This window comes from Bradysia coprophila, unplaced genomic scaffold (genome assembly GCF_014529535.1).
Source record: "Bradysia coprophila strain Holo2 unplaced genomic scaffold, BU_Bcop_v1 contig_200, whole genome shotgun sequence".
Classification (NCBI taxonomy): domain Eukaryota; kingdom Metazoa; phylum Arthropoda; class Insecta; order Diptera; family Sciaridae; genus Bradysia; species Bradysia coprophila.
In genome coordinates this window covers 973,355-997,467 of record NW_023503464.1, presented here as the reverse complement: position 1 = coordinate 997,467, position 24,113 = coordinate 973,355, and the positions used below count along the sequence as shown (strand labels likewise).

Below are 24,113 nucleotides of genomic sequence, written 5' to 3'. Positions count from 1 at the left end.
ATGGTTATATGGATGAAATTTGACAATTCATATGGCCTTGGAACAAACCTATAAAACCCGAAAAGTACGAGCTAGCTCATACAAAATCCTTCATTCGAAAAAAAAAATCACTTTTGTGATATCGCCAGTCGTTGCAGTAATGCAAGCACGTTTACACAGCAATTCCATTACCATTTGAGTCACTTACTATGTAGGAACCAGCCAACTCCCACCTCAATAATCACTAAAATCACACAAAAACTGAAAAATCTATCATTAATTAGACGCTCTAGAACTTGGTAGATTCTGAACCATGTGAAGTGATGGAATTTTTGGAACCAATTTATTACCACCTCAACAATCCCGAAAGTCCAGAAGGGAACCATGCGGAATAATGAAATTGTATGAATCAACACCTCAATAATCGAAATAAAAACATTTAAAATCCTAGAATTCTACAAGCGGGAACGGTGAGGGAGAAAAATTGTTTTCGCCATTCTTTGACCATTCATTTGACCTAAAGAATGCAGTTCCTATAACAAGTCTCTGAAATACCAACATTTTTTGTCACTTCCAGCCCTATTCACAGCTGTAGCTCCTCAGGATGAAAACCTCTTTCTTTGGGAAGTTTGTTCTCCTCAATGAACTCTATAATCGATCTTGTCCTACCAAAGCGGTAGAACATATACCTGGGCTATCATGGAAATCAGTTTTTTGATATTTCTAAATTTCCTCCCATTTTCAACTGCTCATATCTCAGTGTAGTTGAATTTCATATCCAATGAGATACTTCCCACTAGCCACACGAGTATCGAGGAATTTCTATGAAGCAAGTTTGAGCTTCTAGAGACCACTACTTATCAGGGAACATTAAAGAACTCCGTCGATTTTAACAGGTACGTTTTGAAAAGGAGTACATACGACCCAAGGTTCTGAAAGAACCGGTTAAGACACTTCTGAGTTGATCATGAAGGCGGTGGCACACTGTCAAATTCACGCCAAAGGTGTGCCTAAAATTTGAATTTCAAGTGATGAAAAAGTGAACAAAAACTTCATTTGTATGAAAATGACGCTCCGTTAGAAAGACTTGCGTGAGAGACTTGTGTGTGGCGGGTGGCCTTCGTGAGAGTCTTAACCTTTTCTTTCAGAACCTTGGTACAACCAACATAAAAAACGTTTTGTCTTAACAAAAACTACTTAGAGTAAGCATTGAATGATCACGCTTGAATTACAACAAAATTTGATGTTTTCAAATCAAAACCTTGGTTGGTTTTGCGTGACTCAACGAAACACGAAACCAATAAAATCTCTTTAAAATCCAGGAATTCTCCAGCCACATTTCAAATATTCGTGCCAAAAATTCACATTCAAAAAATGAGGTCGTTTGATGTTGTGAAGTTTTTGCGTTTCGCAAATCAGTCGCACCAACCGCACCACCACACACCACTCTTGATACAGCTCCGTCTGTCGCCATTCATAAAAAATTTCCTCAAGCACAAGGGCGAATAATTTGTGTCAAAAGTTTCATTTTGTAAAAACCAATGTAAAAGAAATTGCAGAGGCATCCGGTGTGAAAACAACGCGCAAACATTTTGTAAATCCATTGAATTTAGTGATTTGTTGGAATTTGATTGGAAATTTAGACGATTGTCTGGTTATTTTTGTATCATTTGCGGGCGGTGACTTTCACGAACAAAAATATTAGAAATGGCTGCCAGTGCTGCTGCTGATAAAGCTGACGATTCGCTCTATCCGATTGCTGTTCTCATTGACGAGTTGAAAAATGAAGATATTCAGGTAAGTTCAACCGTCGTTGACACTCTGCGTTGAATTCCATCAATGGGAAACGACCGCCACAATTACCCCGATTGTCTTTGTATGTTGCAGTTGCGATTGAATTCGATCAAGAAACTATCGACCATTGCCTTGGCATTGGGGGAGGAAAGGACTCGTACGGAGTTGATTCCATTTTTAACAGAAACCATTTACGATGAGGACGAAGTCTTGTTGGCCTTGGCCGAACAGTTGGGAACATTCACAAGTGAGTAACCCCGGAATGTTGTCTGTCATGTTTTTCGATGTTTAATCACATCGATTATTTGCACAGGTCTTGTTGGTGGGCCAGAGTACGCGATGTATTTGATTCCACCGCTGGAGAGTTTAGCTACTGTTGAAGAAACGGTTGTACGGGACAAGGCTGTTGAATCGCTTCGCATCGTTGCCGCTCAACACAGTGCTGCCGATTTGGAGGCCAATGTCATTCCAACTCTGCAGACACTCGTCTCCGGAGATTGGTTTACTTCACGAACGTCGGCGTGTGCATTGTTTTCGGTTTGTTATCCGCGCGTTTCGTTGGCAGTCAAAGCAGAATTACGAAACAATTTCCGGCAGTTGTGCCAGGACGACACACCGATGGTAAATTGAACTTTGTTTTTTGCTCCACTGGAAACATTTTCATCAACGACTATTGTTGACAGGTTCGTCGTGCCGCTGCCAGTAAACTTGGAGAATTCGCCGAGGTCGTCGAAGTGGAATTCCTAAAATCGGATCTCATTCCGTTGTTCGTCCAACTAGCCCAAGACGATCAGGACTCCGTTCGTCTGCTGGCTGTTGAGGCTTGCGTCAGCATCGCCCAACTATTGCGACAGGAAGATGTCGAACACTTAGTTATGCCCACATTACGTCAATGTGCCAGCGATTCGTCGTGGCGTGTACGTTACATGGTGGCCGAAAAATTGACTGATCTGCAGAAGGCCGTCGGACCGGAAATAACCAAAACCGATCTGGTGCCAGCATTTCAATATCTTCTCAAGGACACAGAGGCTGAGGTGCGTGCGGCAGCCGCCACAAAAGTTAAGGAGTTTTGTAAGAATTTGGGCGGCACTGGCGACACAACCAATCAGGTGTCCATCATAATGACGTCAATATTGCCATATGTCAAGGAATTGGTGTCGGATATGAATCAGCATGTTAAATCGGCATTGGCCTCCGACATTATGGGTTTGAGTCCCATCCTAGGACCACACAATACGATCGAGCATCTGTTGCCGTTGTTTTTGATTCAGTTGAAAGATGAGTGTCCAGAGGTTCGGCTAAACATCATCTCGAATTTGGACTGTGTTAACGAAGTGATTGGAATCAATCAGTTGTCGCAGGTAGGTCGAATGTGCATAAGTGGAAGGGGACGTTGTGTTGACAAAGTTTTTTTCTTGCAGTCACTCCTCCCGGCCATTGTGGAATTAGCCGAGGACACCAAGTGGCGAGTTCGTTTAGCAATTATTGAATACATGCCCGCCTTAGCTGGTCAACTGGGGCAAGAATTTTTCGATCAAAAGTTACGTGGATTGTGCATGGGATGGTTAAACGATCACGTGTATGCGATTAGGGAGGCAGCTACATTGAACATGAAAAAATTAGTCGAAAAATTCGGTTCAGCCTGGGCCGAACAGGCAATTATTCCGATGATTTTGGTGATGGCACGCAACAAGAACTACTTGCACAGTAAGTATCGCGTCACCGCGATGTTCGTTCCATTCGTTTTCTAATCGGAATTTTTTTCTTTGCCGCCAGGAATGACCTGTCTGTTTTGCATCAATGTCCTAGCAGAAGTTTGTGGCGCAGACATCTCCACCAAAATGCTGTTGCCGACAGTTTTATTGCTAGCTGCTGATCCGGTGGCCAACGTCCGATTTAATGTTGCCAAAACATTACAGAAGATCACACCATTCTTGGAGCCAAGCGTTGTGGATTCGCAGGTTAAGCCTGCCCTAGATAAACTAAATGGCGATGCGGACGTTGACGTTAAACATTTTGCATCCGAGGCGATAGCTGGTATTGCTGGTGAGTTGAGCAATTTTTTTTCGTTTCAATTTTTTACTCGAACGATTGGAACTATTGTTCCGTTTGACTCGGACGGGGTTTGACTACCGATCTGACATGAATCGATAATGAATTGGCGACATCTCTTAGACATAATTGCCATCCACCGAATATTTGCTGAAGAAAATCCTTTAGCCGGTGTGATTCAAGTCGATGTTCAAATGGAAACGGTTCAAGAACAGAATGTGAACCTTGTGTTCCAAAGTTCATCAGACAATGATTTCGTTAATTATCAATTGGGTGAGTTTTCTGTCCAGAGGAGAGGTTGTTTCGTGTTCAATGTGGGAGGTTCCAGCATAATGTTGCATGTACACTACCATTGAACAACACACTGCCATTTGAGTCTGTCGAATTTTGTTATTTTCCTGTAACTACCAATGCTGGTTCTTCGAAACCAATCAAACCACAATTTCATTACACAACTACATCTGACGAAGCACAAGGTTATGAGTCATCGAAGCGTTATCAGAGAATATTATGACCACACTCGTCATCATGGGGTTAATTTTACGTTACAGTCTGTGCACGTCATTACAATCATTTTCAGACAACATAAGCGCGGATTTCCGATTTCGACCTGAGGCAAGGAATGGAATTTGTGGCCTGTTCTCCATCAGTAATTATGAGACTTTCAATTCCGTCATTCGGTTTTGACAGTTGGGCCAATTGGACAAAATCGCTGTGTTGTATCAGGTGCCAGGAGGGCCTATTTTCAGGGATTCCTTCATCGAGAATTGTCAGGAAGTTTAGGACTTAAAATTCTTGGAAACTCCAGAAATTTCTGACAATTCTCAAAATTCACGAATCTCTATAATTTTCAGGAATTTCTGGAACTTTCGAGAATTGTCAATATTTGAATTCCAGAAATTCTTGAAAGGTTTTGAATTCTCGAAAGTCTGGAAGAACTTTCTAAGTTTTGCGAGAATTTCAGGAACTTTCGAGAATATTCAAGAGTTTTAGGAATTTGAAATTCTTGAAAATTCTAAAAAGTTTCCTGAATTTCTCGAAAATTCCTACAACTCCTGAAAAGTCTCGAAAATTTATAAAATTCGTGAAAATTTTTGAATTCAAAGAATTTTTAGAATTTTCAAGAATCAACTTCACGAAAATAAGCCCTGGCATGTACGCTAAACAAGTGCAACGATTGAAACAGAATGAATATATCTTGATCAATTCAATTGCTTTTCTGGTTCAGGAATACTTTATCTTCCCGTCTACACCGCCGGTACTAAGGCTCACACTTTTATAACGGCCAAAGCCAATTGTCTAAAACATATAAACAGAGACAAGGGATTGAAATTTAACACAAAATTCAGATTTTGTTCGACCTAAAAAAAATTAGATTTTGTTCGAAACTGGAAATATTCGTAGCAAAATTCTCGAAAAGGAAATGATCGAAGGACTATAGTGCACTAGTGGTCATGTGGTCGTTTAATATCTATTAGCAAATAACTTACCTTCGAACCTATTCCGTCAACTTGGTTTCGGGCCGCTAAAGTTTCGGTACCTACTCCGTCTTATATCCACTGTAAGTTGTAGCAACCTAATAACTTCTTCGAAAATCCCGATGTTCGTCGAATATGTTAAAGCTTTTGCAAGAGTGAAATAACGGTAGTAAATCCTGTCCAACCTTTTCCCATTGGCTTTAATTTCCCTCCATTTCTATTGGAAATTGTGTGCCAATAAAACGAAATGGGATGCCAACGGTACCAATAGACGAAATTAGTACGTGAAAAGTACAACTGGAGAAAGAAATGTTTTCTCCTATTCGTCACCACACCTAACCTTTCCATCAACGGGTATTTCGGTCTATTTCCACCAATTGAAAACAGTATTTTCATGTATGCGCCGCGAAAATTCTCATTTTGTTCACTCAAATGAATCTAAATTCGAGAATTTGACAATTGAGGTGAGAAGATGTTTAATTTCTCACCGTGAAAGAAAAGAGCAATGGGAAAATGAACATTTTTAAAAGGAGACAACACACAACCGGCTTTTCGCCTTACTGACTGAATGACACTCAAATGAATGACATTTTCTCAACTTTTTTGTCGAATTCCTCTCAAATCATCCATTTTTCGTTGTTTTCTTTACGCGGACATAACAAGAATGTTCGCCAAGCGCACACATTTTCAGGTAATTTTTGTTTTGGAGAATTTTAATTCTTGAAAATTCTCGAAATTCTGGAAATTTGTGAAAGATCGGGAAGCTCTTCAAAATTTTGGAATATTCTTGAAAGATCGGGAAGCTCTTCAAAATTGTCGACTATTCTTTTGAATTTTCTTTTGAAAAACAGCCTTTTCCAGTGGACTTTTTTATATGTGACCAGAAAGGTATAGGACCCTAGAAGCCAAAACCATTTTTAAAAAAATTCTTTGAAGCTTGTGTGGCTTGTGAAAGGTGATCAGAAACTTCTCCAGTTACACGAGCCGTACAGGGTCGTATGTGGTGTCATTAGAAAGGCAACCACATGTAATATTGAGCCGAATAGGGACTTATTGGTTTTAAAATTGATCTACACTGAAATATGTGCAGGTGAACTTTTTTGGGCCAAAGAGGAGGGTGTTATGCGGTTTGGATGCATCTACGATGAAATAGAAGTTGAAACGTTTTAGTTCCATATTTCATCGTAGATGCATCCAAACCGCATAACACCCTATTTGGACCAAAAGCAAATGATATCTTACACGACATTGTACGTTTTGTGTACCTCGACAAAATTTCTGTAAGAACAGTGTCTTTGGTTTTTGATCACCTTCCAGTGGAAGGCTCCCACCAGCCACACAAGCTTCCGAAGAATTTTTTTTTGAAAGTGGTTTTGGTTTCTTGGGTCCAATACCTTTCTAGGCACATATGATAAAGGCCAGTGGAAAATGTGTCCGATTTCGGTAGGCTGTTTTTCAAAAGAACTCTGGAACTCTAAAATTCTTCAAGTTTTTGAAAAGTCTAAAAATTATTGAAAATTCTCGAAAATCTGAAAAATTATGAAAATTCTTGAAATAACTGGAAGTTCTTCAAAATTCTTGAAATTCTTGGAAGATCTAGAAATTCTTAAAAGATCTTAAAAATTCTGGGAAATTCTGGAAATTTTTGAAAATTCCCGAAATTGTTGAGAATTTTCAAAATGCTTTCTCGAAATTCTTGAAAAAATTCCTAAAATCTACTCGTATCGTTTCCCCTACTTTAGTTCCAAAATTACACGTTGATAAACACTAACATGTTCCAGTCGTAGATTTTAAACCTGAACATTGCTAGTGAAATCATCCTCCTAACTTTATGTCATCAAATTCAAAAAATTAAAATTTTTCCAAAATTCTTCTTTTCAGCTTAATTCTAACACATGTGGACGCAAAGGACAACAGTTTCAACACACACCTCATTTGTAAAATTGCAACCGAACTACATTTATGTAAGCGATCGATTCACACAGAATAAAAAAAAATGAATTTGATAAAAACCTAAAGAAAAACCGTGAAAAAAATGGAAAATTTGTCGTGAATTTTCTTGTGTCGATGATCGATCCCCTAATTTCAATGAGGAAAGTCACCACTTAAATTTACAATTTACTGAATCTTTAACCCATTAATGAGATAAAATTAAAAAGAAACACATCCGAACACACTCACAAAACACACACACACACTAAAAGAAGATGCAAAAATATCTCGTATGCCAGTTGTGAATAGACCGACACATACGTGCAGTTTTTTGTCAACGTAAAAAGATTTTTAATTGATAAAAAACAGAATTAATTAATTGTGTAGGTTATGATATATACTCTAGCTAAGTAGGACATCTCTGATTTTCTTATAATTTCAAGCATAATACAGTATTTAGTTCTAGGAATTAATTTCGATTCGATTTTTTTGTTTTCTATATTTTAATTTCAATCAATGCCTGTGCTGAGGTTTGAGCTGGCACAAAATATGAGTTTAAAACAGACTCCTCACCATTCACAGTGATGTCTGAAATTTTTTTGAGCGAACGGAAGAAATTTTTCTTTTTTTTTATTTTCTGAAATTAATTTTTAATTTGTACCAAAACCGACGACGATGATATGGAAATGCCAGCCGGATTCGTTTTTAATTGTAGAACAGAAAGTATATTTCTACAAAGAAAAATTTGATGTGTTAAAATAAACTTTACATTCTAAATTATTAAAAAAATGTTGTGGCGTTTCTTTTGGCCCCTCATGGCACAAGGAGATTGTGTTGACCGTGAGGATTGTTCACCACCGATAGGGTCGAATTTTTAGTTATCGTTTCATCGTTTTAAGAGCAAAGAACCTTCTGCAAATTTGTAGCCTACATTTGGGCGGAAATTTATTCGTTTTTTTTTGATAATTTTGCTGAATCAAAATCTTTTTTTGAAAAAGTAGAACCATTTAAAAGTCACTTTGCGGAATCTTCGACCAGCCTATATGAAATTTGAAACCAATGGGTCTCCGATCTTTGTGAGTTATATCTTGTTCGAAAGCTTTCTCCAGACTGAGTAATTTGTAGAAGAAATGTTTTCTTCAAACACTTTCACCTTAGGTGTGGACCTCTGGCAAAAATGCACTACACCGAATAGTTCAAAAGTGAATTTAGGCAATATTTACTTAAAATACAAATTCGGTAAATTTTGGTAAGTTTCAGTAAATTTAGTTAAATAAATGTACCAAATAATAGACCCTGCCAACAAGGCCAGTCGAACCTTTGACTGTCTTAACCTGTTCTTTCAGAACCTTGGTTTTAACATCAGAGACTTGGCTTACCGCTTTAATGCTAACGCATTCGCTGACATAATTTGTTTATTCTTCGGTAATCAGATAGTGACAGGAGTGGAGCCCTTACTTCTTACTCCATTGGCTTCACTATATAAATCCCAAATACCAAACTATCATGGATATCATTCCAAGCAATACTAGGCAAGCCACCACTGTGCGCAGAAAAAAGAGTTTGAAATGAATTCCAGATCAAAGTCTTTGTTCGTAGCCCCATATTCTAGGATTAGCTTCATTGACTGGGAAATCCTTCGTTTCAAAATCTGATACAGTTTTCTCCTTGTTTATGATTTGCCTATCTGTAATATTCCCCACTACCAATCAATAGATTGGAAACATGAACTTGATATGTATAATAAACTACTCTGCCATTCAAAGCAATAAAGGCGAAAGTAGGTAGCTCAATGTAACCGGTGACAAATTCCTCGCTAGCTTAAAATTGAACTTTCCTAAAAAAAACATTTTCGAGGCCGCAACTGTAAAAGCTCGACACCTTAATTTTAATTAACCGCTGCTGGTATTCTACCTATACTGATCCTGAGCGCCTGTGCAAATTATATGTACCAGGATACCAGCGAATTTTTGGAGAAAAATTTCGACTACCGAGAAATCCAATAGCTGAACAGATCAGCGGGATATGAATGCAGCGAGAAGTCAATTTTTCGTTGTTGGTTACCGTGAAATCTTGATACCGTGAAGTAAACATAATTTGATGACACACTGCCACGAACCCTCAAATCGTTAATGTTATGTAAGATCGCTTTGTGAATTTTAACTTCTGTGATTCACAAAAAAGTCCACCGGAATTGAGACACAATCAGAATAGGTTGTCCACTGGTGGATTTTGTCATTTGTTCGATATTTTGCATTCGAATTCTGCATGTGTCTGGGGGTTTGAGTTTAAAAATGCTCATTGCTCGTAATATCATTTATTATCAACATTCGTGTATACAACAGAAAAAATAGATTTTGTGACCTTGAGTAACGTTTCGCTTTCTTAAGTACAAATATTCGTGTAAAAAAATCACAGAAAAAATTTCTCTCCAACGGCACGGTGCGAGAGAACGGAATTTAATTGACCTTACAATGCATCGTTGATATTTTTGGATATTATTAATCAATTTGGTGCAGCAGAGCCCATGGCATCCAAGGATGCAGATGACGTGTTGGAAAAGTGATTGGGGTGTCAATTGATAGTGGCTGAAATTCTGCAAACAATGGTACAAGAAATGGTATCTTTGATGCAAGAGAAGCGGCCAGAGACTCGTTGAAGTTTAAAATTTACGATTTTCGGAAGGTCGTGTACGTCAGGAACCAACGAAAGGAATTTTCTACTAATCGGCTACTAATCACAAAAATTTTTATTTTTTTTTGGAAAAATTCCGCTCGGTCGCGTACACGACCTTCCGAAAATCGTAGTTTTTAAACTGCAACAAATGTCTGCCCGCTTCCTTTGCATTCATGGGACCAATTTGCACCATTGTTTACAGAATTCCTGTCTCTATCAATTCATACCCCAATCGCTTTTCCAACACGCCCAATGCATCCTAGTATGCCATGGATCCCGCTGCACCAAATTGTATTCCTGTTGGGGGCTCCAAGATTCCATTCCAAAATTCAATTAAATTCCATTCAACCGCACCGTGGCGATCGATTAAGCTTCCTTTTTACCATGGTCACACTTGAATTTATTATCGGCAATCAGCGACAATTTTTCAAATTCGTTTGTTCCCAGCGCTTCAACCATTCCGTGGAAAATGCCAGTTTTGTTCTGCAACAGTATGTAAGGTTCATCGAATTCAGCAGCCTGACCAGCATCCATAACAAGAACGCGATCCGAATCGATAATTGTGTTCAAACGATGCGCAACGGTTATAACGGTACAATTGGCAAACTTCTCTCTGATAGTTTGCTGAATCAATGCGTCCGTTCTGTGAATTATTTCGAAATTTAGTTCTTTTGAAAGGGTTTCTTTAAAGGTTGTTCAGGGACCTACTGTGGATCAACATTAGCTGTTGCTTCGTCCATCAAGAGAATTCTATTTTTGCGCAAAATGGACCGTGCTAAGCACAACAATTGACGTTGTCCAACCGAGTAATTTGCACCACGAGCCAATACTTGCGATTGAAGTCCTGCCACACCAGCAGCAGAATCTTTCAATTCAACTTTCTCCAGAGCACTCCAAATCTCATCGTCAGGGTATTCTTCGAACGGATCCAAATTCCTAAATTTCATTCAAGTTAGTGAAGTAGAAAGACGCGAAGTGAGAGTCGCTACCTTCTCAATGTTCCGGAAAATAGAACCGGATCCTGAGGAATGATAGCTACACGCTTTCGTAAGTCTTGCAATCGAATACTGCCAGTGTCCACTCCATCTATTAGGACTTTTCCCTCGATGCAGGCCAGTCGAAAGATGGCACCAATTAATGAACTTTTGCCAGCACCCGTACGGCCGACAATACCAATTTTCTCTCTGGATTTGATGATGAACGATAGGTTTCGTAGCACCGGTTCAGCTGTCTCGAAATATTTGTAGAAAACATTACGGAACTCGATGCTTCCATCTGCCGGCCAACTCTTTCCAACTTCTTGAGGTTTTTCTGGCTGTAATTCCGGTTCAAGATCACGGTACTCGAGACTTCGTTCGACTGAGGTCATCAAATTCAAGATCTCTGCACTCTGTCGGACACCTTTAAGAACAACAATGAAAATTGACAATTGAAAATTGGGTGAGTGGCCGAAGCGAGGAGGGCGGGACCACAAGAGTCGATTTGTCTAGTGACTTCCGCCTCGATTTTATAGAAAATCAAAACTTCCTACCCCACTGTAACAAGCCAGTCATGCTCAGGACTTGCGTTAAGGCTAATCCAACTGTTTCACTCGATGCACCCGCATCAAAGACCAAGTAGAAGCAAATGATGCAAGCGACAAATATCCAGCACAAAATGTCCAGTGAAAATCCGAAAGCTGAACCAGCCGAAACGAACATGTACCAGCAAGCTGAATGGGTGTCTTGGTGATTGTCAAATTCACTTTGCAGTAGATCTTCAGCATTGAAGGCACGTACCGTAGACAGTCCACTTAACGTTGCCGACAAGTGGGTGAACGCAGGCGATTTGGCTATAGTGGAATGTTCGGGCTAGACAAACGTTTCAGGGTTGATTAAGTCATCGATACACATACCGATCCCTTCGATTCGTTTGATGTTCTTCGAAGTTTTCAGATAAATTTTCCGGATGAACATGAAAATTGCGCCCATCACCAGGATCGGTATCAGGAAGTACACGTTGACCGTGGCTGTTATCACGATGGAACCAAGCAACGTTAGAATACTCTGAGTCCCATCCATTATCGCCTTCGGCAGTCCCTCGTCCACTGTACTGTAAAGTATACAAAGAGCAATCAACGTCGTGAGGTCAGAGTCGTTGCTGCAAGTAAGCTGAAATAGTAAGCTCAACCCACCCGATGTCTTTCGAGAAGCGATTCAAAATGCGGCCCGATGGATTCGTATCGAAAAATCGCAGTTTCGTCGATATGATTCCGTTGAACATGGAATTGCAGATGTTCTGCGACGCGCGCATACAAATTTCATAGAATCCGAGAGATCTGTTCGATAAATGAAGAGGATTAGCTTGGCAGACCGTCGGTGTAACGGGAAAGTTTACCTCATAATTCCAAAAACAAAAATGCTGCCCACCAAAGCCGCGCTTACGTAAATGCAGAGTTCTGTACTCAGACCAGACTCAATGCCATCCGCTTGCTGAGTGCTTGCTCGCAATTGTTCCTGTCTAACCCTAGGATATCGAAATCGATCGAAATGGTGTTTGGTTCACGAACTCCTTATGCTCTCGCTTCACTACTTACCACACAAACACCCAGTAATCCGCTCCACTGACGAACACTTGAACAATCAAAAACGATAGCGCCAACACAATTAGAATCATCCAATGACCGCCAGCCGAAAAGTAGTTCCATGCAACCGATCCCTTGACTTTTCCTTTCGAAGTCTCTTCCATTTGCAAACCTTCGTCCTTACCTCCCACTTTTCCGTCACCTTCATTTTCACTGTCCGATTGCGAAGTTTTGTTGGATGCCACACTTGTCGTCGACGATTGCCGAGTGATTTGCCCAACCGTTTTATCAGCTGCCTTCTCCGTCGATCCACCGATGAGTTTCGCAAAATCGATTCCACTGTTTGCCAGATCACTTTGAGTGCCTTGCACTTCTATTTTGCCGTCATTTAGCATGACAATCCAGTCAGCATCTTTGAGAAAATGGACTTGATGCGTAACCAAAATACGAGTCTTATTCGTTCGTGCCAAATAGCCTCCGGGTCCGATGCATTTGTTGAATAGATGTGCACCTACATGAGCATCGACTGCGCTCAGTGGATCGTCCAGCAAATAGATGTCCGCATTTCGATAGCAAGTACGAGCCAAGCTAGAAGTACATAGAATTCAGTCATTCACCCCATCAATTCGGGCATTCATTTCTCACTTACTTTATCCGCGCCTTTTGTCCCCCACTTAACGACCCCTTTTCTCCGACTATCGACAGATCTCCGTTTTCGAACTGTTCGAAATCGGGACGCAACGCACAGCACTTCACAATGTCGTTGTACCGATTGTGGTCGTAATCGTTCCCGAAGAGAATGTTTTGACGCACAGAGGCGGCGAACACCCATGGCTCTTGGTTGGCATACGAAATGGATCCATTGATGCGCAATGTGCCAGAATCCAATGGCAATTCACGCAACAAAATCTGCAAAAACGAGGACTTCCCAGCTCCAACTGGACCTATAACACCAATCAATTTGCCCCGGGGAAACTCAACATTGATATTGCTAAGCGTTGGCGATGCTGCCTTGTAAAATGTTTCTTTCTCGTCTGCCTCTCTTTGTTGTTTGGTCTTATGTTGCGATGAACTATTGGATGGCATTTTCCAAGTGGCATAGGCATTCTTCGTGGAAACAGCGACATTTGTGTCGCTCAACAGTTCAGTGATCGATTCTGTCTGTTTCTCTTCAAGTTCCATGAAATGTTGCAGACGCCTCAAAGCGACCAGCACTTCGGCAATTTCGGCAATGCCTCGCACGAAAAGTTGATTCATCGTCAGCGCGATGATGGTGTAATACAACGACATGACGAACACTTTTTCGGCAGTGATTTCATGGGCACCATATAGAATGACGATCGCAAGCATTGTACAAAATACAGCGACTCGTGTTGTGAACAGTACGAACGTCATGTAGAGACCACGAACAAACGATGTCTTCCGGATGATTTTCAGCTCAAGTCTACGAGCCACGGCGACCAGATGCGAGAATGGCAATTCCCAAGCGTACATTTTGATGACATGGACGCCGGATATAATTTCGTCCATGAATCGAATACGCTGATCCGTTCGCAAAGCGGTCTGGGCACGAAACTTTGATGTTAGGGTCATTGTGTAGCCTGAATGGAATTCACAATTTTTGCTGGTCATCAAAGTGATAATCGCTGATGGAAGAATTTGCTTATGTTAATCAAAACCTACTTTGGATCGGAACCACAATGAAAATGACTCCAATGCCCACCAAGCCAGCGTATCCGATTTCCATATAAAGTAGAACAGCAACAACTATCGACACTAGCGGTCCAGTCCACATTGAGTTGATTAGTATGGACACCCATTCGAAGCGATTCACATCATTCGATAGCAAATTTACCACTTTACCGGGTGCCGTGTCGCCCAGTGCGGTTTGTGATAGTCGCAGAGCCTAAATGTACGAAAAGACCCCGTCAAGAAACTGTAAGAACAGACGCAAAACCTTTCGATACCTTCAACCAACCTTACGATAAATAACACTGCAAACGGCCACCCGAACTTTCATGCCCATGTGAAATCCCGTCATATAAAACTGGTTCGTGCTCAACGCTTGGAGGGCATTGAATAGCAATAGGCCACATGAGTACCAAATAGCCTTTTCGAATGTGATCGTTGAATTATCGCTATGATAATCACAGACACATTGGTCGTGGAATATATCTTTGTTAAGTGGCACGAGGTTTCAAACTTACCGGAAATAAAGTAATAAATAACCCAGAAGCAAGGGCTGCCCCAACCGAGCGATAAGTTCATTGAAAAAGCAGATACCGCTGAAAACGCACAGCTCTTTCCTAAATGTCTTTAAAATGGCTGCTAGTAACGACGGTCTCTTCCGTTTGGTTAATTGAATCTCCCAATTTCTGGAAATGGAAAATTATTAGATTCGGGACACTATCCGCCTCAGTTCACGAAATGTTCATCGACGCAAACAACCCGGTGCAGGCCCATTTTTAGGATTTTTTTCGAGATTTTTCTTGAATGTCGAGAATTTGTAGGAATCAATTCCCCGAAAATAGGTCTTGCATCGATGTCAATCGAAACCACACAGTTGCCGCCCCACAAGCCCGATTTCAGGCATTCCAGTAATTTCAGGTAGGTCAAGAATTCCACTAACTTCAAGAATTTCTTAAAGGTCAAGAATTCTTGGAATTCCAACAATTCAAGGTATTCCAACAATTCAAGGAATTCCAACAATTCAGGGAATTCCAACAATTCAAGGTATTCCAACAATTCAAGGAATTCCAACAATTCAAGGAATTCCAACAATTCAAGGAATTCCAACAATTCAAGGAATTCCAACAATTCAAGGAATTCCAACAATTCAGGGAATTCCAACAATTCAGGGAATTCCAACAATTCAAGGAATTCCAACAATTCAAGGAATTCCAACAATTCAAGGAATTCCAACAATTCAGGGAATTCCAACAATTCAGGGAATTCCAACAATTCAGGGAATTCCAACAATTCAAGGAATTCCAACAATTCAAGGAATTCCAACAATTCAGGGAATTCCAACAATTCAGGGAATTCCAACAATTCAAGGTATTCCAACAATTCAAGGAATTCCAACAATTCAAGGTATTCCAACAATTCAAGGAATTCCAACAATTTCAAGAAGTCCAGTAACTTCAAGAATTCCAAGATTTCAGAAATATGAAGAATTTTAGGAATTCCAAGAATTTCAAAATTTCGAGAATTTTCAAGAATGATTTTCCCCGCCTCGGTGTCAAAGAAAACCACACAGTTGCAGAAAAATGATAACAAATGGCATTTCTCCGCACAGTTGTTATTTAAGAACTTAATCGACGCGACCTTATGTAAGAGAAACCGACAATTTTCACTTACTTTTCCAATCTGTCTCCCAACAGACTAGATCTATCCGCATTCAACGGCTGAAATATATCGTCCAATTCTAAGATTTTTGTGTAGCCCCTTTTGAACAGTGGTATCGTCCAGGTAAAAGTTAAAATCGAAAAAATATTCGAATGTTCACGCGGATTCGGTGGTAAAGTTTTGCGTGTCGATTCCATTGTAACAAAAAACTAAATTCTGTACAGACCACCGCAGTAAATCACTATACAATTTTGCGGATGTTTATCAAAACATTGCCCAACTGAAACTGATGATTCATTTGATATAATTTCAACTGTACACAAGGCTGTTATACATGATAAAACCACTCGTTAGGTATACGATTTTGAAAAAATTAACAATTGTGGATGAGAGGCACTTAAACGCGGAAAGCGAACAAGTAAATTAATGTTTGTCTTTGCAAATCATAACAAAGTTAATGCCGGTGGAATCTCAGTTTGACGTTTAAAATGTCTATGTGTATATGTGTTGAATTTTCACAACAAAAATTTCCACAGTGAACCATCCGGCAACACACAGAGGCGACTAACTTGTAGTCAGTAACTGGTGCTACAATCAAGCCAATAAATCCATAAATAGCAAGTCATCATACAAACAATTAATTATATCGTATTCTCTTGTTGTTCATACCCAATTTTTAAGCATCTCTTGTTATTCAGTTAATTATATTGCATCATAATTGTACATATAGTGTAGTAGGGTGTCTTTGTACGAACACTGTGTTTAATGTGAATCGAGTAGAGTTATGTCAACCAATGAATTTATATACTGATAGAAGGTGAATATTGAACAAGAAATGCGATATCAACATCTCGCGAGATTTTTGACATTAGGCGAGATAAATCGGCAATGTTAGTCCGGTTTGTCTGTTTTGGTTACCCAAATTTGTAAAATTTTAGCATGTTCTGATTGAGAATGTATGAGTACTTCAAGCATGAGTGTTACTCTAAATAGGGTACTGAAGCTTGACCAGTTCATACAAAATAGTACTCTATTTAGCAGCTGTCGACTATGATCACTTTTGCTTGAAGTGCGTTGGTTATGTACAATATTTGCATGACAAATATTATTAGAAAATTCAAGGGGGAATCAAAGCACTGCAAACATGAGTGATCGTAGTAACAGGTGTCAAATAGAGAGTCCTGTTTGTATGAAAATATGTCCAAATTTTGTTAATGTTTGCATCACACCCTGTCTATTTTTGGGTGCTCTGGGCTGTCCTTTGGGTTTATAATAGATCATTGTCAATGAGACGGCTGCTAGGAATTTCGCGCCACGTCATTCACAATAATTGACAAAATGACAAATGACACATTTTGTATAAGGAAAATGTCACTTTGTGGGTTATTGTGAATGACGCGGCGCGAAATTCCTCAACACCTTTGAGACGTCAAATAAGCTGTCATTTTCACGAAGCTAACCACAATATTAAATTAAATGAAGCTGTCATCGTTTGACAACTCATTTGACACTATTTAATAGAAGAAACCGCTATTTGACACCGATCTATATTTGCAGGAAACAGTCACTGCATAGTAACACAACTCAATAGATATTTGTTAAACAAGGGGAGAAAATAGGAAATTTTATCAAGAGTGAAGGTTTCATCAATTCGCTCAAGGTGGAATTTCCTTTTCACAACGTTTTTCATGCTTGTGTTTTGCGGAAATCCGTATTTTGTCCACTTTGAAGAAAGTAAAATAAATAGCGTGTTTTGCTGTTCAGCCATTTTAGGTGAGTGGTTCATTTTCGAAACGTCAAATAAGGGACCTAATACACCGGATGAAAATTAACTCAAATGAACACTGACATAAATTGATAAATTTTATTCGCAAAAAATATTGGGCTACTAGATTACTTAGGTCCTTAGTCAAATCAGCGCTCCTGCCTGGTTAATTTTGCTCTGTCGTGTCATAACTGAAAATAAATATTATTATTTTCTCCCCTAAAATGGCGCCTTTCAGAATGACAAAACGTCATTTTCACCAACGCTTCATAGTGAACAAAATAAGGATTTTCGCATCGCTAGCATGACTCGTGTGGTTGTATACTTCGCCTTCGGCTCAGCATACAAACTCCACACTCTTCAAAACAACGACTTTCCGCACAAGTATGTAAAGTACTATTAACATCGGGATCACCACTGTAATGCATTTGGCGTTACGTAAAACAAAGGCTGCTGGTTCGATGATTATACAACAATTTATTATGCTCTTGATAATCAACTTGATCTACTTGCTATGAAGTCTGAGCAAAGAATGCATTCTTGTCGAAGCCACACCGCTTGTTATATGCACGTTTCACAATGGGTAACGGAGAGGACGGGCGATGTATGATTACAGATGAAGCGGAATGTTGCGATGTCTCTCATGACACATTGACAAGTAATGAGCAGGGGTAGTGTGTCGAGTTCGAGACACTACAACGTCATATCATGAATGACCCATAAACGGCATGGATTATTAAATATATGCCATCTCGCCATCAACACACCGAAGCCACGATGAAGTTGTTTTTTTACATTCATAGGAATTGGTTTTACGACCATCGGCCAATCATGATACATTTCGTCAGTTGACCATTTAGAGAGCGACGTATGGGCCAAGGTAAATATAGTGAGGAGGTAACGCCATTCAGACGCGCGGCCTAGCACATAAGTTCGATGCCAGTGACATCTTTTTTTTTTAAATGGTTGACTACGATTTTCTTGTATTTCACAAAAATATTTTCACTATATCACAACATATGTCCCGACTTTCTATTCCATTTTTTACTTTCAACGAAGGGATGAGATGGCGTTTGTATCGAACTTTCGTGCCACCGCACATCTGATTCGGTTATATATGTCATTACCTCCTCACTATATTTACCTTGGTATTAAACAGCCTCGATGAAGCGGGTAACAGTGGCAGAGTCGTTTTGCCGTTGCGTCATATTGCGACAAAGTGGTTCAACGAAAAAGTGACAGTTGTGAAAATTCTAAATTAGATTTTTTTGTTTTGATGTGGTTGATTGTGATGATTTTTCGTTTTGTGTGTGAAAAAGTGTGCAAAATTATGATTTTATTATATTAATAATTGATTAATAATGTGCCACCAGTGACAGTGTTCTCATAAATAATAAAATCGGTGTTCAATGTTTTCAAAAACGAAAAATTCCATGGCCAATGTTCTCGTTCTCATAAACATTAAAATTGGTTTTATGTGAATAGATCCAAAGAAATTGTTACGTTGAGATATGAACCTAGGAAAGCACTCCAACGACCTGATTCATTTCATATGATCCCGTCGGTCTAGATTCTAGATCTGAGATTTTTTTCTGATTCAGTTTATGTGAAGAGATTTTCTCTGATTAAATACCTGTGATCAATCAATTAAAAGCCTCAACCCAACATGATTTTAATTAGACTTTCTTGTTTCAGGCCGTTTGACCTGTTGCGAGCATTAATTATGAAAATATTTATTATTTCTTGTGTTCAATCAATTCAAATCGAATTCTTGAAAATTAACATTCAAAAATGTTGCGCTAAAAAAATCCAAATTTTACGACAGATCCACTTTGTCGCATTTTCTCATGTCGCATATTTCTGTCTCTGCCACTGTTGTTCAATCAATTCAAATCGAATTCTTGAAAATTAACATTCAAAAATGTTGCGCTAAAAAAATCCAAATTTTACGACAGATCCACTTTGTCGCATTTTCTCATGTCGCATATTTCTGTCTCTGCCACTGTTACCCGCTTCATCGAGGCTGTTTACTTGGTATGGACGACGTATATAGTGTTAAAAAAGAGTACGGATTTTGACATATCACCCGGCGGGATCAGTTAAATTAACCGGTTTTTTTCTCCTGTTTTTACGCTCTTTTAACACTGTATAGTGTCAAAATTGTCAGAATTCTTTTGTTCTAATGTCAATTTTGACACTACACGTTGCCCATACGCAACTCTCTGAATGGCCAGTTAACATTTTTACTTTCAAAATTTGGTCCAAATTGGAGAGCGGTCGAGACAATTATTTTCAAATTTGAAAATTACTAATGCGGATGTTTTATCAAGTTGTTTTAAACGTTTGTTGAATGTTTTAATTTGATATTTAAAACTAAAACATAAAACATCTAATGGGGATGCCCATAGGCTTGTAGTCAAATCTAATCTCTGGATAGACTGATTTCCTGTAATTGTCAAATTGTTTCGTTTATCTATGAAAAGCATACATCAGTTATATCACTGCAAAAGTCCACCACAAGTGTAAGAGACATGTAAGCCAAGTCTAAATTTTTCTGTGTGAAACTTCAATTTTTTTATTTTTTTATTGTCAAACTTCGAAACAGGGCACATTTTATTGCAATCATTGCACTATTTTTTATTACAACGTACGAAACCACTAATGCCAGTGCCGTGGAGTGTGTGTTTCAGATAATGGACCTTCCACCAATGGGTGATGAGTATACGTGTGAAGGAAGAGCATTAATCGATGATAACGAAAATATAACAGCAGTCTATGGGGTTCATCAACCTGGAAAAGGACATCTGGACGTTCGAGGCATACAAATTAGAAACCAAAACTTACCGTTCTTTCCAAGGAATTTTGATGAATTTTTTCCCAATATAGTCGCCATTTATCTATCCAATAATTCAATATCATCTGTCACCAACAGCCACTTGAAACCGTTCCCAAATTTACAAATTCTCACTTTCCATATCAATAGCATCACGACCTTGGATAGCAACCTTTTCGCCGGCATAAAGTGGACAGCATCGAATTTTTATATCAGTTTCTTTCGCAACAACATTAGACACATCGGACACGACATTAGCTTGCCAAACGTCGGATCGATAGATTTCCGAGAGAATCCGTGCATCGATTACATTGGCAATTCAACAGATTCCATTTCAACATTGAAATTGAATTTGCTGCGCCACTGTCCACCGACAATTTGGCAAATAGAGGAAACACTAGAAAGTCGACCAAATTTGCTAACTGAACTAAGAAGCAAAAATATTCAATTGGAAAGAAGAGTAGCATTTCTGGAAGGTGTTATTGAAAACAGCCTCGGAATTAAAATTGATGACACGGAGGACGTGGAGGTTGATGCAGAAAAATAATTTCGGCATAAAATAAAATAGTGTTTAAACCAAACGGGCTTCTTGAGACGTCGACGCTAAAGACCTTGAAATAAAACCCATTTCATAGAGAACAACTCTCACTCGTAATGTAAAACGACGTACTATACCAGTGAAATAATTTAATATCTCGTATCACCATGAATAATAGTACCACGGGCTAAAGGTCTCGGACTCTTTTGCTCATCTGGATACGAGATATTAAATTCCTCCACAGGTATTGTAATGCACAATTATGTATTCCAATCTGACTGTTTGTTCTCAAAGGTTTCTACAATCCTATCCTCATTGTTGAGTCCCAATTTTTAATCTCAGAAGGAATTTCATTTCTTCAATTTTCATCTGGAATCAAAAGTATAATCCCCAAATAGGAATTCATCCCGTTGTACCTCAAAAGTGTAAATTCAATTTCTTCTGAGTGGATTCAAATGTTATCCGCTTCTTCAGGATATTTTTCGATTTCGGTCTGTTTCATCACCCCTTTTTAATCGCACTTGTACTCGTCAATAATTTGACCTCTCACATGGCTATTTAACTAGCGAAATTCGTGCAAACAAATGAAGACTTATAACGCGGCAGAGTAAAGTTAACCAGGCAGGAGTGGACGTTTGACAAGGGACCTGGATAATCTAGTAGCCCTATATTTTTTGCGAATAAAATTTTTCAATTTACGTGAGTGTTCATTTGAGTTCATTTTCATCCAGTGTACAAGGCTCGGTATTAGGTCCCTTATTTGATGTTTCGAAAATGAACCGCTCCTGCCTGGTTTATACTCTGCCGTGCTTAAAACCTTTCAGCAAGCTTAAATCTTACTATCGGATCTATTACTTCATCTGATCTAATTATTTAAAAGAATTATTGCAAATCTTTTACTTCATTTTTTTAAACATTCGTTTTGCTATATAAGACCGCATTAGTAAGTTTGTTGTTTATTCCTGAAGTGGTTTTCGAAAACAAATCAATGATAGCCGTCTGTGACAGTGTTCTTTATCGTACCGCTTGAATTCAAGAAACTGCTCGTTCTGTTTGTCATTACAAAGGTGAGTACGTTTAGTACCAAAAGTAAGTGCTCATGGTCGGCGTAAGTTAAGTACCCGTTAAGTGTATCGTAATATATGCGACAACTGCTGTCATTCGACTCTGATCTTTGTTTATTTATAACTGCATGGGGACAGGTTTGTTATCAATAGATAAAGGTAATCAAGAATTTGTTAGGTAGCAGTTCAGATCTCAAGAGCCTTTGATAACATAGGAACTATTGTCGAATTGTTGTCATTCGAAATTCACTTCATTTTGTTTAATCAAGAAAATGCCAGATTACAGCAAAATTAGTAAGACGTTGCAAAAACTGAATTTGAGTCATCTGGAAGAAACGTTCAAAGGTCAGCCATGCTTTTCATTGTTATTTGTGTCTTTCGCCTGGGAACTAGTAAGGTCCATTAACTTCATATTTCCCTATTAGTTTATGGCATCCATGACTACGTTGTACTTACCCTAACTAGCAGTCAGCTTAGACGATATCTACCCAATAACGAAGAACGGTTTCGAAGGGAATTTCTCATTTTATGTACAAGCGATGATGTAGCGAGTTCCCAAGAAACTGAACAGGAAGATCGGAGTGTGCAAGATGAATCGACTACTGAGAATCAGTTGAGTGGCCAGGGAGATCCGAATGTGCAAGATGGATCGAATGCTGGGAATCAATTCAGCCAATCATCTACTCAGGAAGAAATGCCTGATGTGGAACAGGTAGTGTCGGATTTATCGTATGAAGAAAAATCAACACAAACTGGAAGCTCGAATGGAACCGATAGGGAAATAATTGGTAATACGCAAGTAGCAACAACGAGTAAATCAAGAGGAATGTCTGAAAAAACAAAGGTAAGTGCGAATCGTGCAAAAAAATGCTCCACATGCCTTCAATAAAGGTTGAAAACAGACATAAAGTTTGACGGTGGGTGATAGTGTATTTGACTCCCGAGTATTATCTAATTCGGCTCCTGGTGTTTCTTAAGTTTACATCGTGAATATTTGACTGTTGTCCTTAGAAAAACTTAAAAAAAGCGGGAATTATTGGAGCAAGTGTAGTTGGAGCCTCAGCTTTAGCGGTAGTTGCTGCACCTGTGGCTATTGCGGCTGCTGGTTTTGGATCCGCTGGTGTTGTAGCAGGGTCGATTGCGGCTTCATGGCAAGCCACTATGGGCGGATATGTGGCCGCCTCAAGTATCTTCGCAACATTACAAAGCGTTGGTGCAATAGGTCTATCGACAGCAGCTACTGCATCTATTGGACTTGGTGGAGCAGCCGTAGGAGGTGCTACAGCGTCAGGAATTATGGCGATTTCAAGCAAAAACGAAAGGAAAGATCAAGGTATTGAGATACTTAACGTCACCGAATTGTGAATGTATTTAATCAATCGGGGGAAACGCTTTGTAGGAACTCAAACTAGCGAGACATAATGTTAGACATGGAAAGGCAATTCAAAATTGGTATGGTTTCGTGTGCATCTTATGCGCAGACGGGATTTAAAAGTCCTGAATTTTGCATATTTAAATGATATTTTGAAATGATAACAAAACAGAACTCACAACTCATACAATGCGAGAGCGAGTTATACGAGGACTGATCCATTGAGTAAATTGTACAAGTAATGTAAGTATTGTGACTGGAAATCTGGGATAATGGTATGGCAATCAGCGGGTAATACAGAAGTACATCCACCCTTATAATGCGAAGTACTAGAATGGTTTGGCGAAGCCGAGGTTAGCAAGACATCGTGTGCAAACAAACGTTTTATGAAATGAATAAAATCGAATAAATACCGAAGATATTCCTAGTGTGACGTTAGTAACACGCTGCTTTTATCGCACTAGTGAGATAAAACACATTGCAAATTCTTTGTCGCACCAGTGCGATAAAATATGTTTATACGACATTGCACACAGGTGGAGTAAGTTACAAATATCATCACTGAATTGCATAATAGTGTTTTTTGACATTGAGTGCAAAGTACTTTATTAGGCTCGAGATGTGTAATTGTGACTCGAGACCGCAGGTCGAGAGTCACAATACACATCGTGAGCCTAATAAAGTACTTTGCACCGAGATTCATACAACGTTTTATGCCA

At 39.2% G+C, this 24,113-nt stretch overlaps 3 protein-coding genes and 1 long non-coding RNA gene across 9 annotated transcripts; 3 read left to right on the top strand and 1 right to left on the bottom strand.

Annotated features, from left to right (window-relative positions):
• Positions 1–1,396: 1,396 nt before the first annotated feature.
• LOC119075381 (serine/threonine-protein phosphatase PP2A 65 kDa regulatory subunit) lies at positions 1,397–7,828 on the top strand. Of its 2 annotated transcripts, XM_037181823.1 has the most exons (8): positions 1,436–1,573; positions 1,685–1,776; positions 1,867–2,020; positions 2,087–2,394; positions 2,457–3,134; positions 3,195–3,480; positions 3,550–3,819; positions 7,185–7,783. In XM_037181823.1, the coding sequence occupies exons 2-8, from the start codon at positions 1,687–1,689 to the stop codon at positions 7,187–7,189; spliced, it is 1,791 nt and encodes a 596-aa protein (XP_037037718.1). In that variant the 5' UTR covers positions 1,436–1,573; positions 1,685–1,686; the 3' UTR covers positions 7,190–7,783. The 2 variants fall into 2 exon arrangements, with proteins under 2 accessions (XP_037037717.1, XP_037037718.1); XM_037181822.1 differs by having other exon boundaries at positions 1,397–1,776; positions 7,185–7,828.
• A 1,708-nt stretch (positions 7,829–9,536) lies between these two features.
• LOC119075380 (multidrug resistance-associated protein 4-like) lies at positions 9,537–16,392 on the bottom strand. Of its 2 annotated transcripts, XM_037181819.1 has the most exons (13): positions 15,835–16,392; positions 14,682–14,849; positions 14,453–14,612; positions 14,158–14,380; positions 13,124–14,075; positions 12,487–13,062; positions 12,288–12,416; positions 12,085–12,228; positions 11,806–12,002; positions 11,443–11,742; positions 10,901–11,312; positions 10,620–10,847; positions 9,537–10,554 (listed from the first exon to the last, which is right to left on the bottom strand). In XM_037181819.1, exons 1-13 carry the CDS (start codon positions 16,017–16,019, stop codon positions 10,278–10,280), a joined length of 3,951 nt encoding a protein of 1,316 aa, XP_037037714.1. In that variant the 5' UTR covers positions 16,020–16,392; the 3' UTR covers positions 9,537–10,277. The 2 variants fall into 2 exon arrangements, with proteins under 2 accessions (XP_037037714.1, XP_037037715.1); XM_037181820.1 differs by lacking the exons at positions 14,453–14,612; positions 14,682–14,849; positions 15,835–16,392 and having other exon boundaries at positions 13,124–14,098; positions 14,158–14,273.
• Positions 16,393–20,023: 3,631 nt separating this feature from the next.
• LOC119075379 lies at positions 20,024–20,854 on the top strand. The gene is made up of 2 exons (XR_005087381.1): positions 20,024–20,120; positions 20,193–20,854. It is a non-coding gene; the product is annotated as an uncharacterized LOC119075379 (long non-coding RNA).
• Positions 20,855–22,080: 1,226 nt separating this feature from the next.
• Positions 22,081–23,811, top strand: LOC119075378. Of its 4 annotated transcripts, none has more exons than XM_037181816.1 (5): positions 22,081–22,181; positions 22,292–22,367; positions 22,448–22,866; positions 23,034–23,355; positions 23,422–23,811. In XM_037181816.1, exons 2-5 carry the CDS (start codon positions 22,295–22,297, stop codon positions 23,442–23,444), a joined length of 837 nt encoding a protein of 278 aa, XP_037037711.1. In that variant the 5' UTR covers positions 22,081–22,181; positions 22,292–22,294; the 3' UTR covers positions 23,445–23,811. The 4 variants fall into 4 exon arrangements, with proteins under 4 accessions (XP_037037711.1, XP_037037712.1, XP_037037713.1 ...); XM_037181818.1 differs by having other exon boundaries at positions 22,118–22,367; positions 22,448–22,586; positions 22,641–22,866; XM_037181815.1 differs by having other exon boundaries at positions 22,118–22,367; positions 23,422–23,474; positions 23,567–23,811.
• Positions 23,812–24,113: the final 302 nt, after the last annotated feature.

Excerpts from the sequence above, each read along its gene's own strand:
- LOC119075378 (XM_037181816.1), top strand. The coding sequence starts at position 22,295 with ATGCCAGATTACAGCAAAATTAGTAAGACGTTGCAAAAACTGAATTTG. Across the intron at positions 22,368-22,447 it reads TCTGGAAGAAACGTTCAAAG|TTTATGGCATCCATGACTAC; the intron begins GTCAGCCATGCT and ends TTTCCCTATTAG. Across the intron at positions 23,356-23,421 it reads AAACGAAAGGAAAGATCAAG|GAACTCAAACTAGCGAGACA; the intron begins GTATTGAGATAC and ends AACGCTTTGTAG.
- LOC119075380 (XM_037181819.1), bottom strand. The coding sequence starts at position 16,019 with ATGGAATCGACACGCAAAACTTTACCACCGAATCCGCGTGAACATTCG. Across the intron at positions 14,076-14,157 it reads CATTGTGGTTCCGATCCAAA|GCTACACAATGACCCTAACA; the intron begins GTAGGTTTTGAT and ends AATTCCATTCAG. Across the intron at positions 11,743-11,805 it reads CAAACGAATCGAAGGGATCG|CCAAATCGCCTGCGTTCACC; the intron begins GTATGTGTATCG and ends ATTCCACTATAG.
- LOC119075381 (XM_037181822.1), top strand. The coding sequence starts at position 1,687 with ATGGCTGCCAGTGCTGCTGCTGATAAAGCTGACGATTCGCTCTATCCG. Across the intron at positions 1,777-1,866 it reads TGAAAAATGAAGATATTCAG|TTGCGATTGAATTCGATCAA; the intron begins GTAAGTTCAACC and ends TGTATGTTGCAG. Across the intron at positions 2,021-2,086 it reads ACAGTTGGGAACATTCACAA|GTCTTGTTGGTGGGCCAGAG; the intron begins GTGAGTAACCCC and ends TTATTTGCACAG.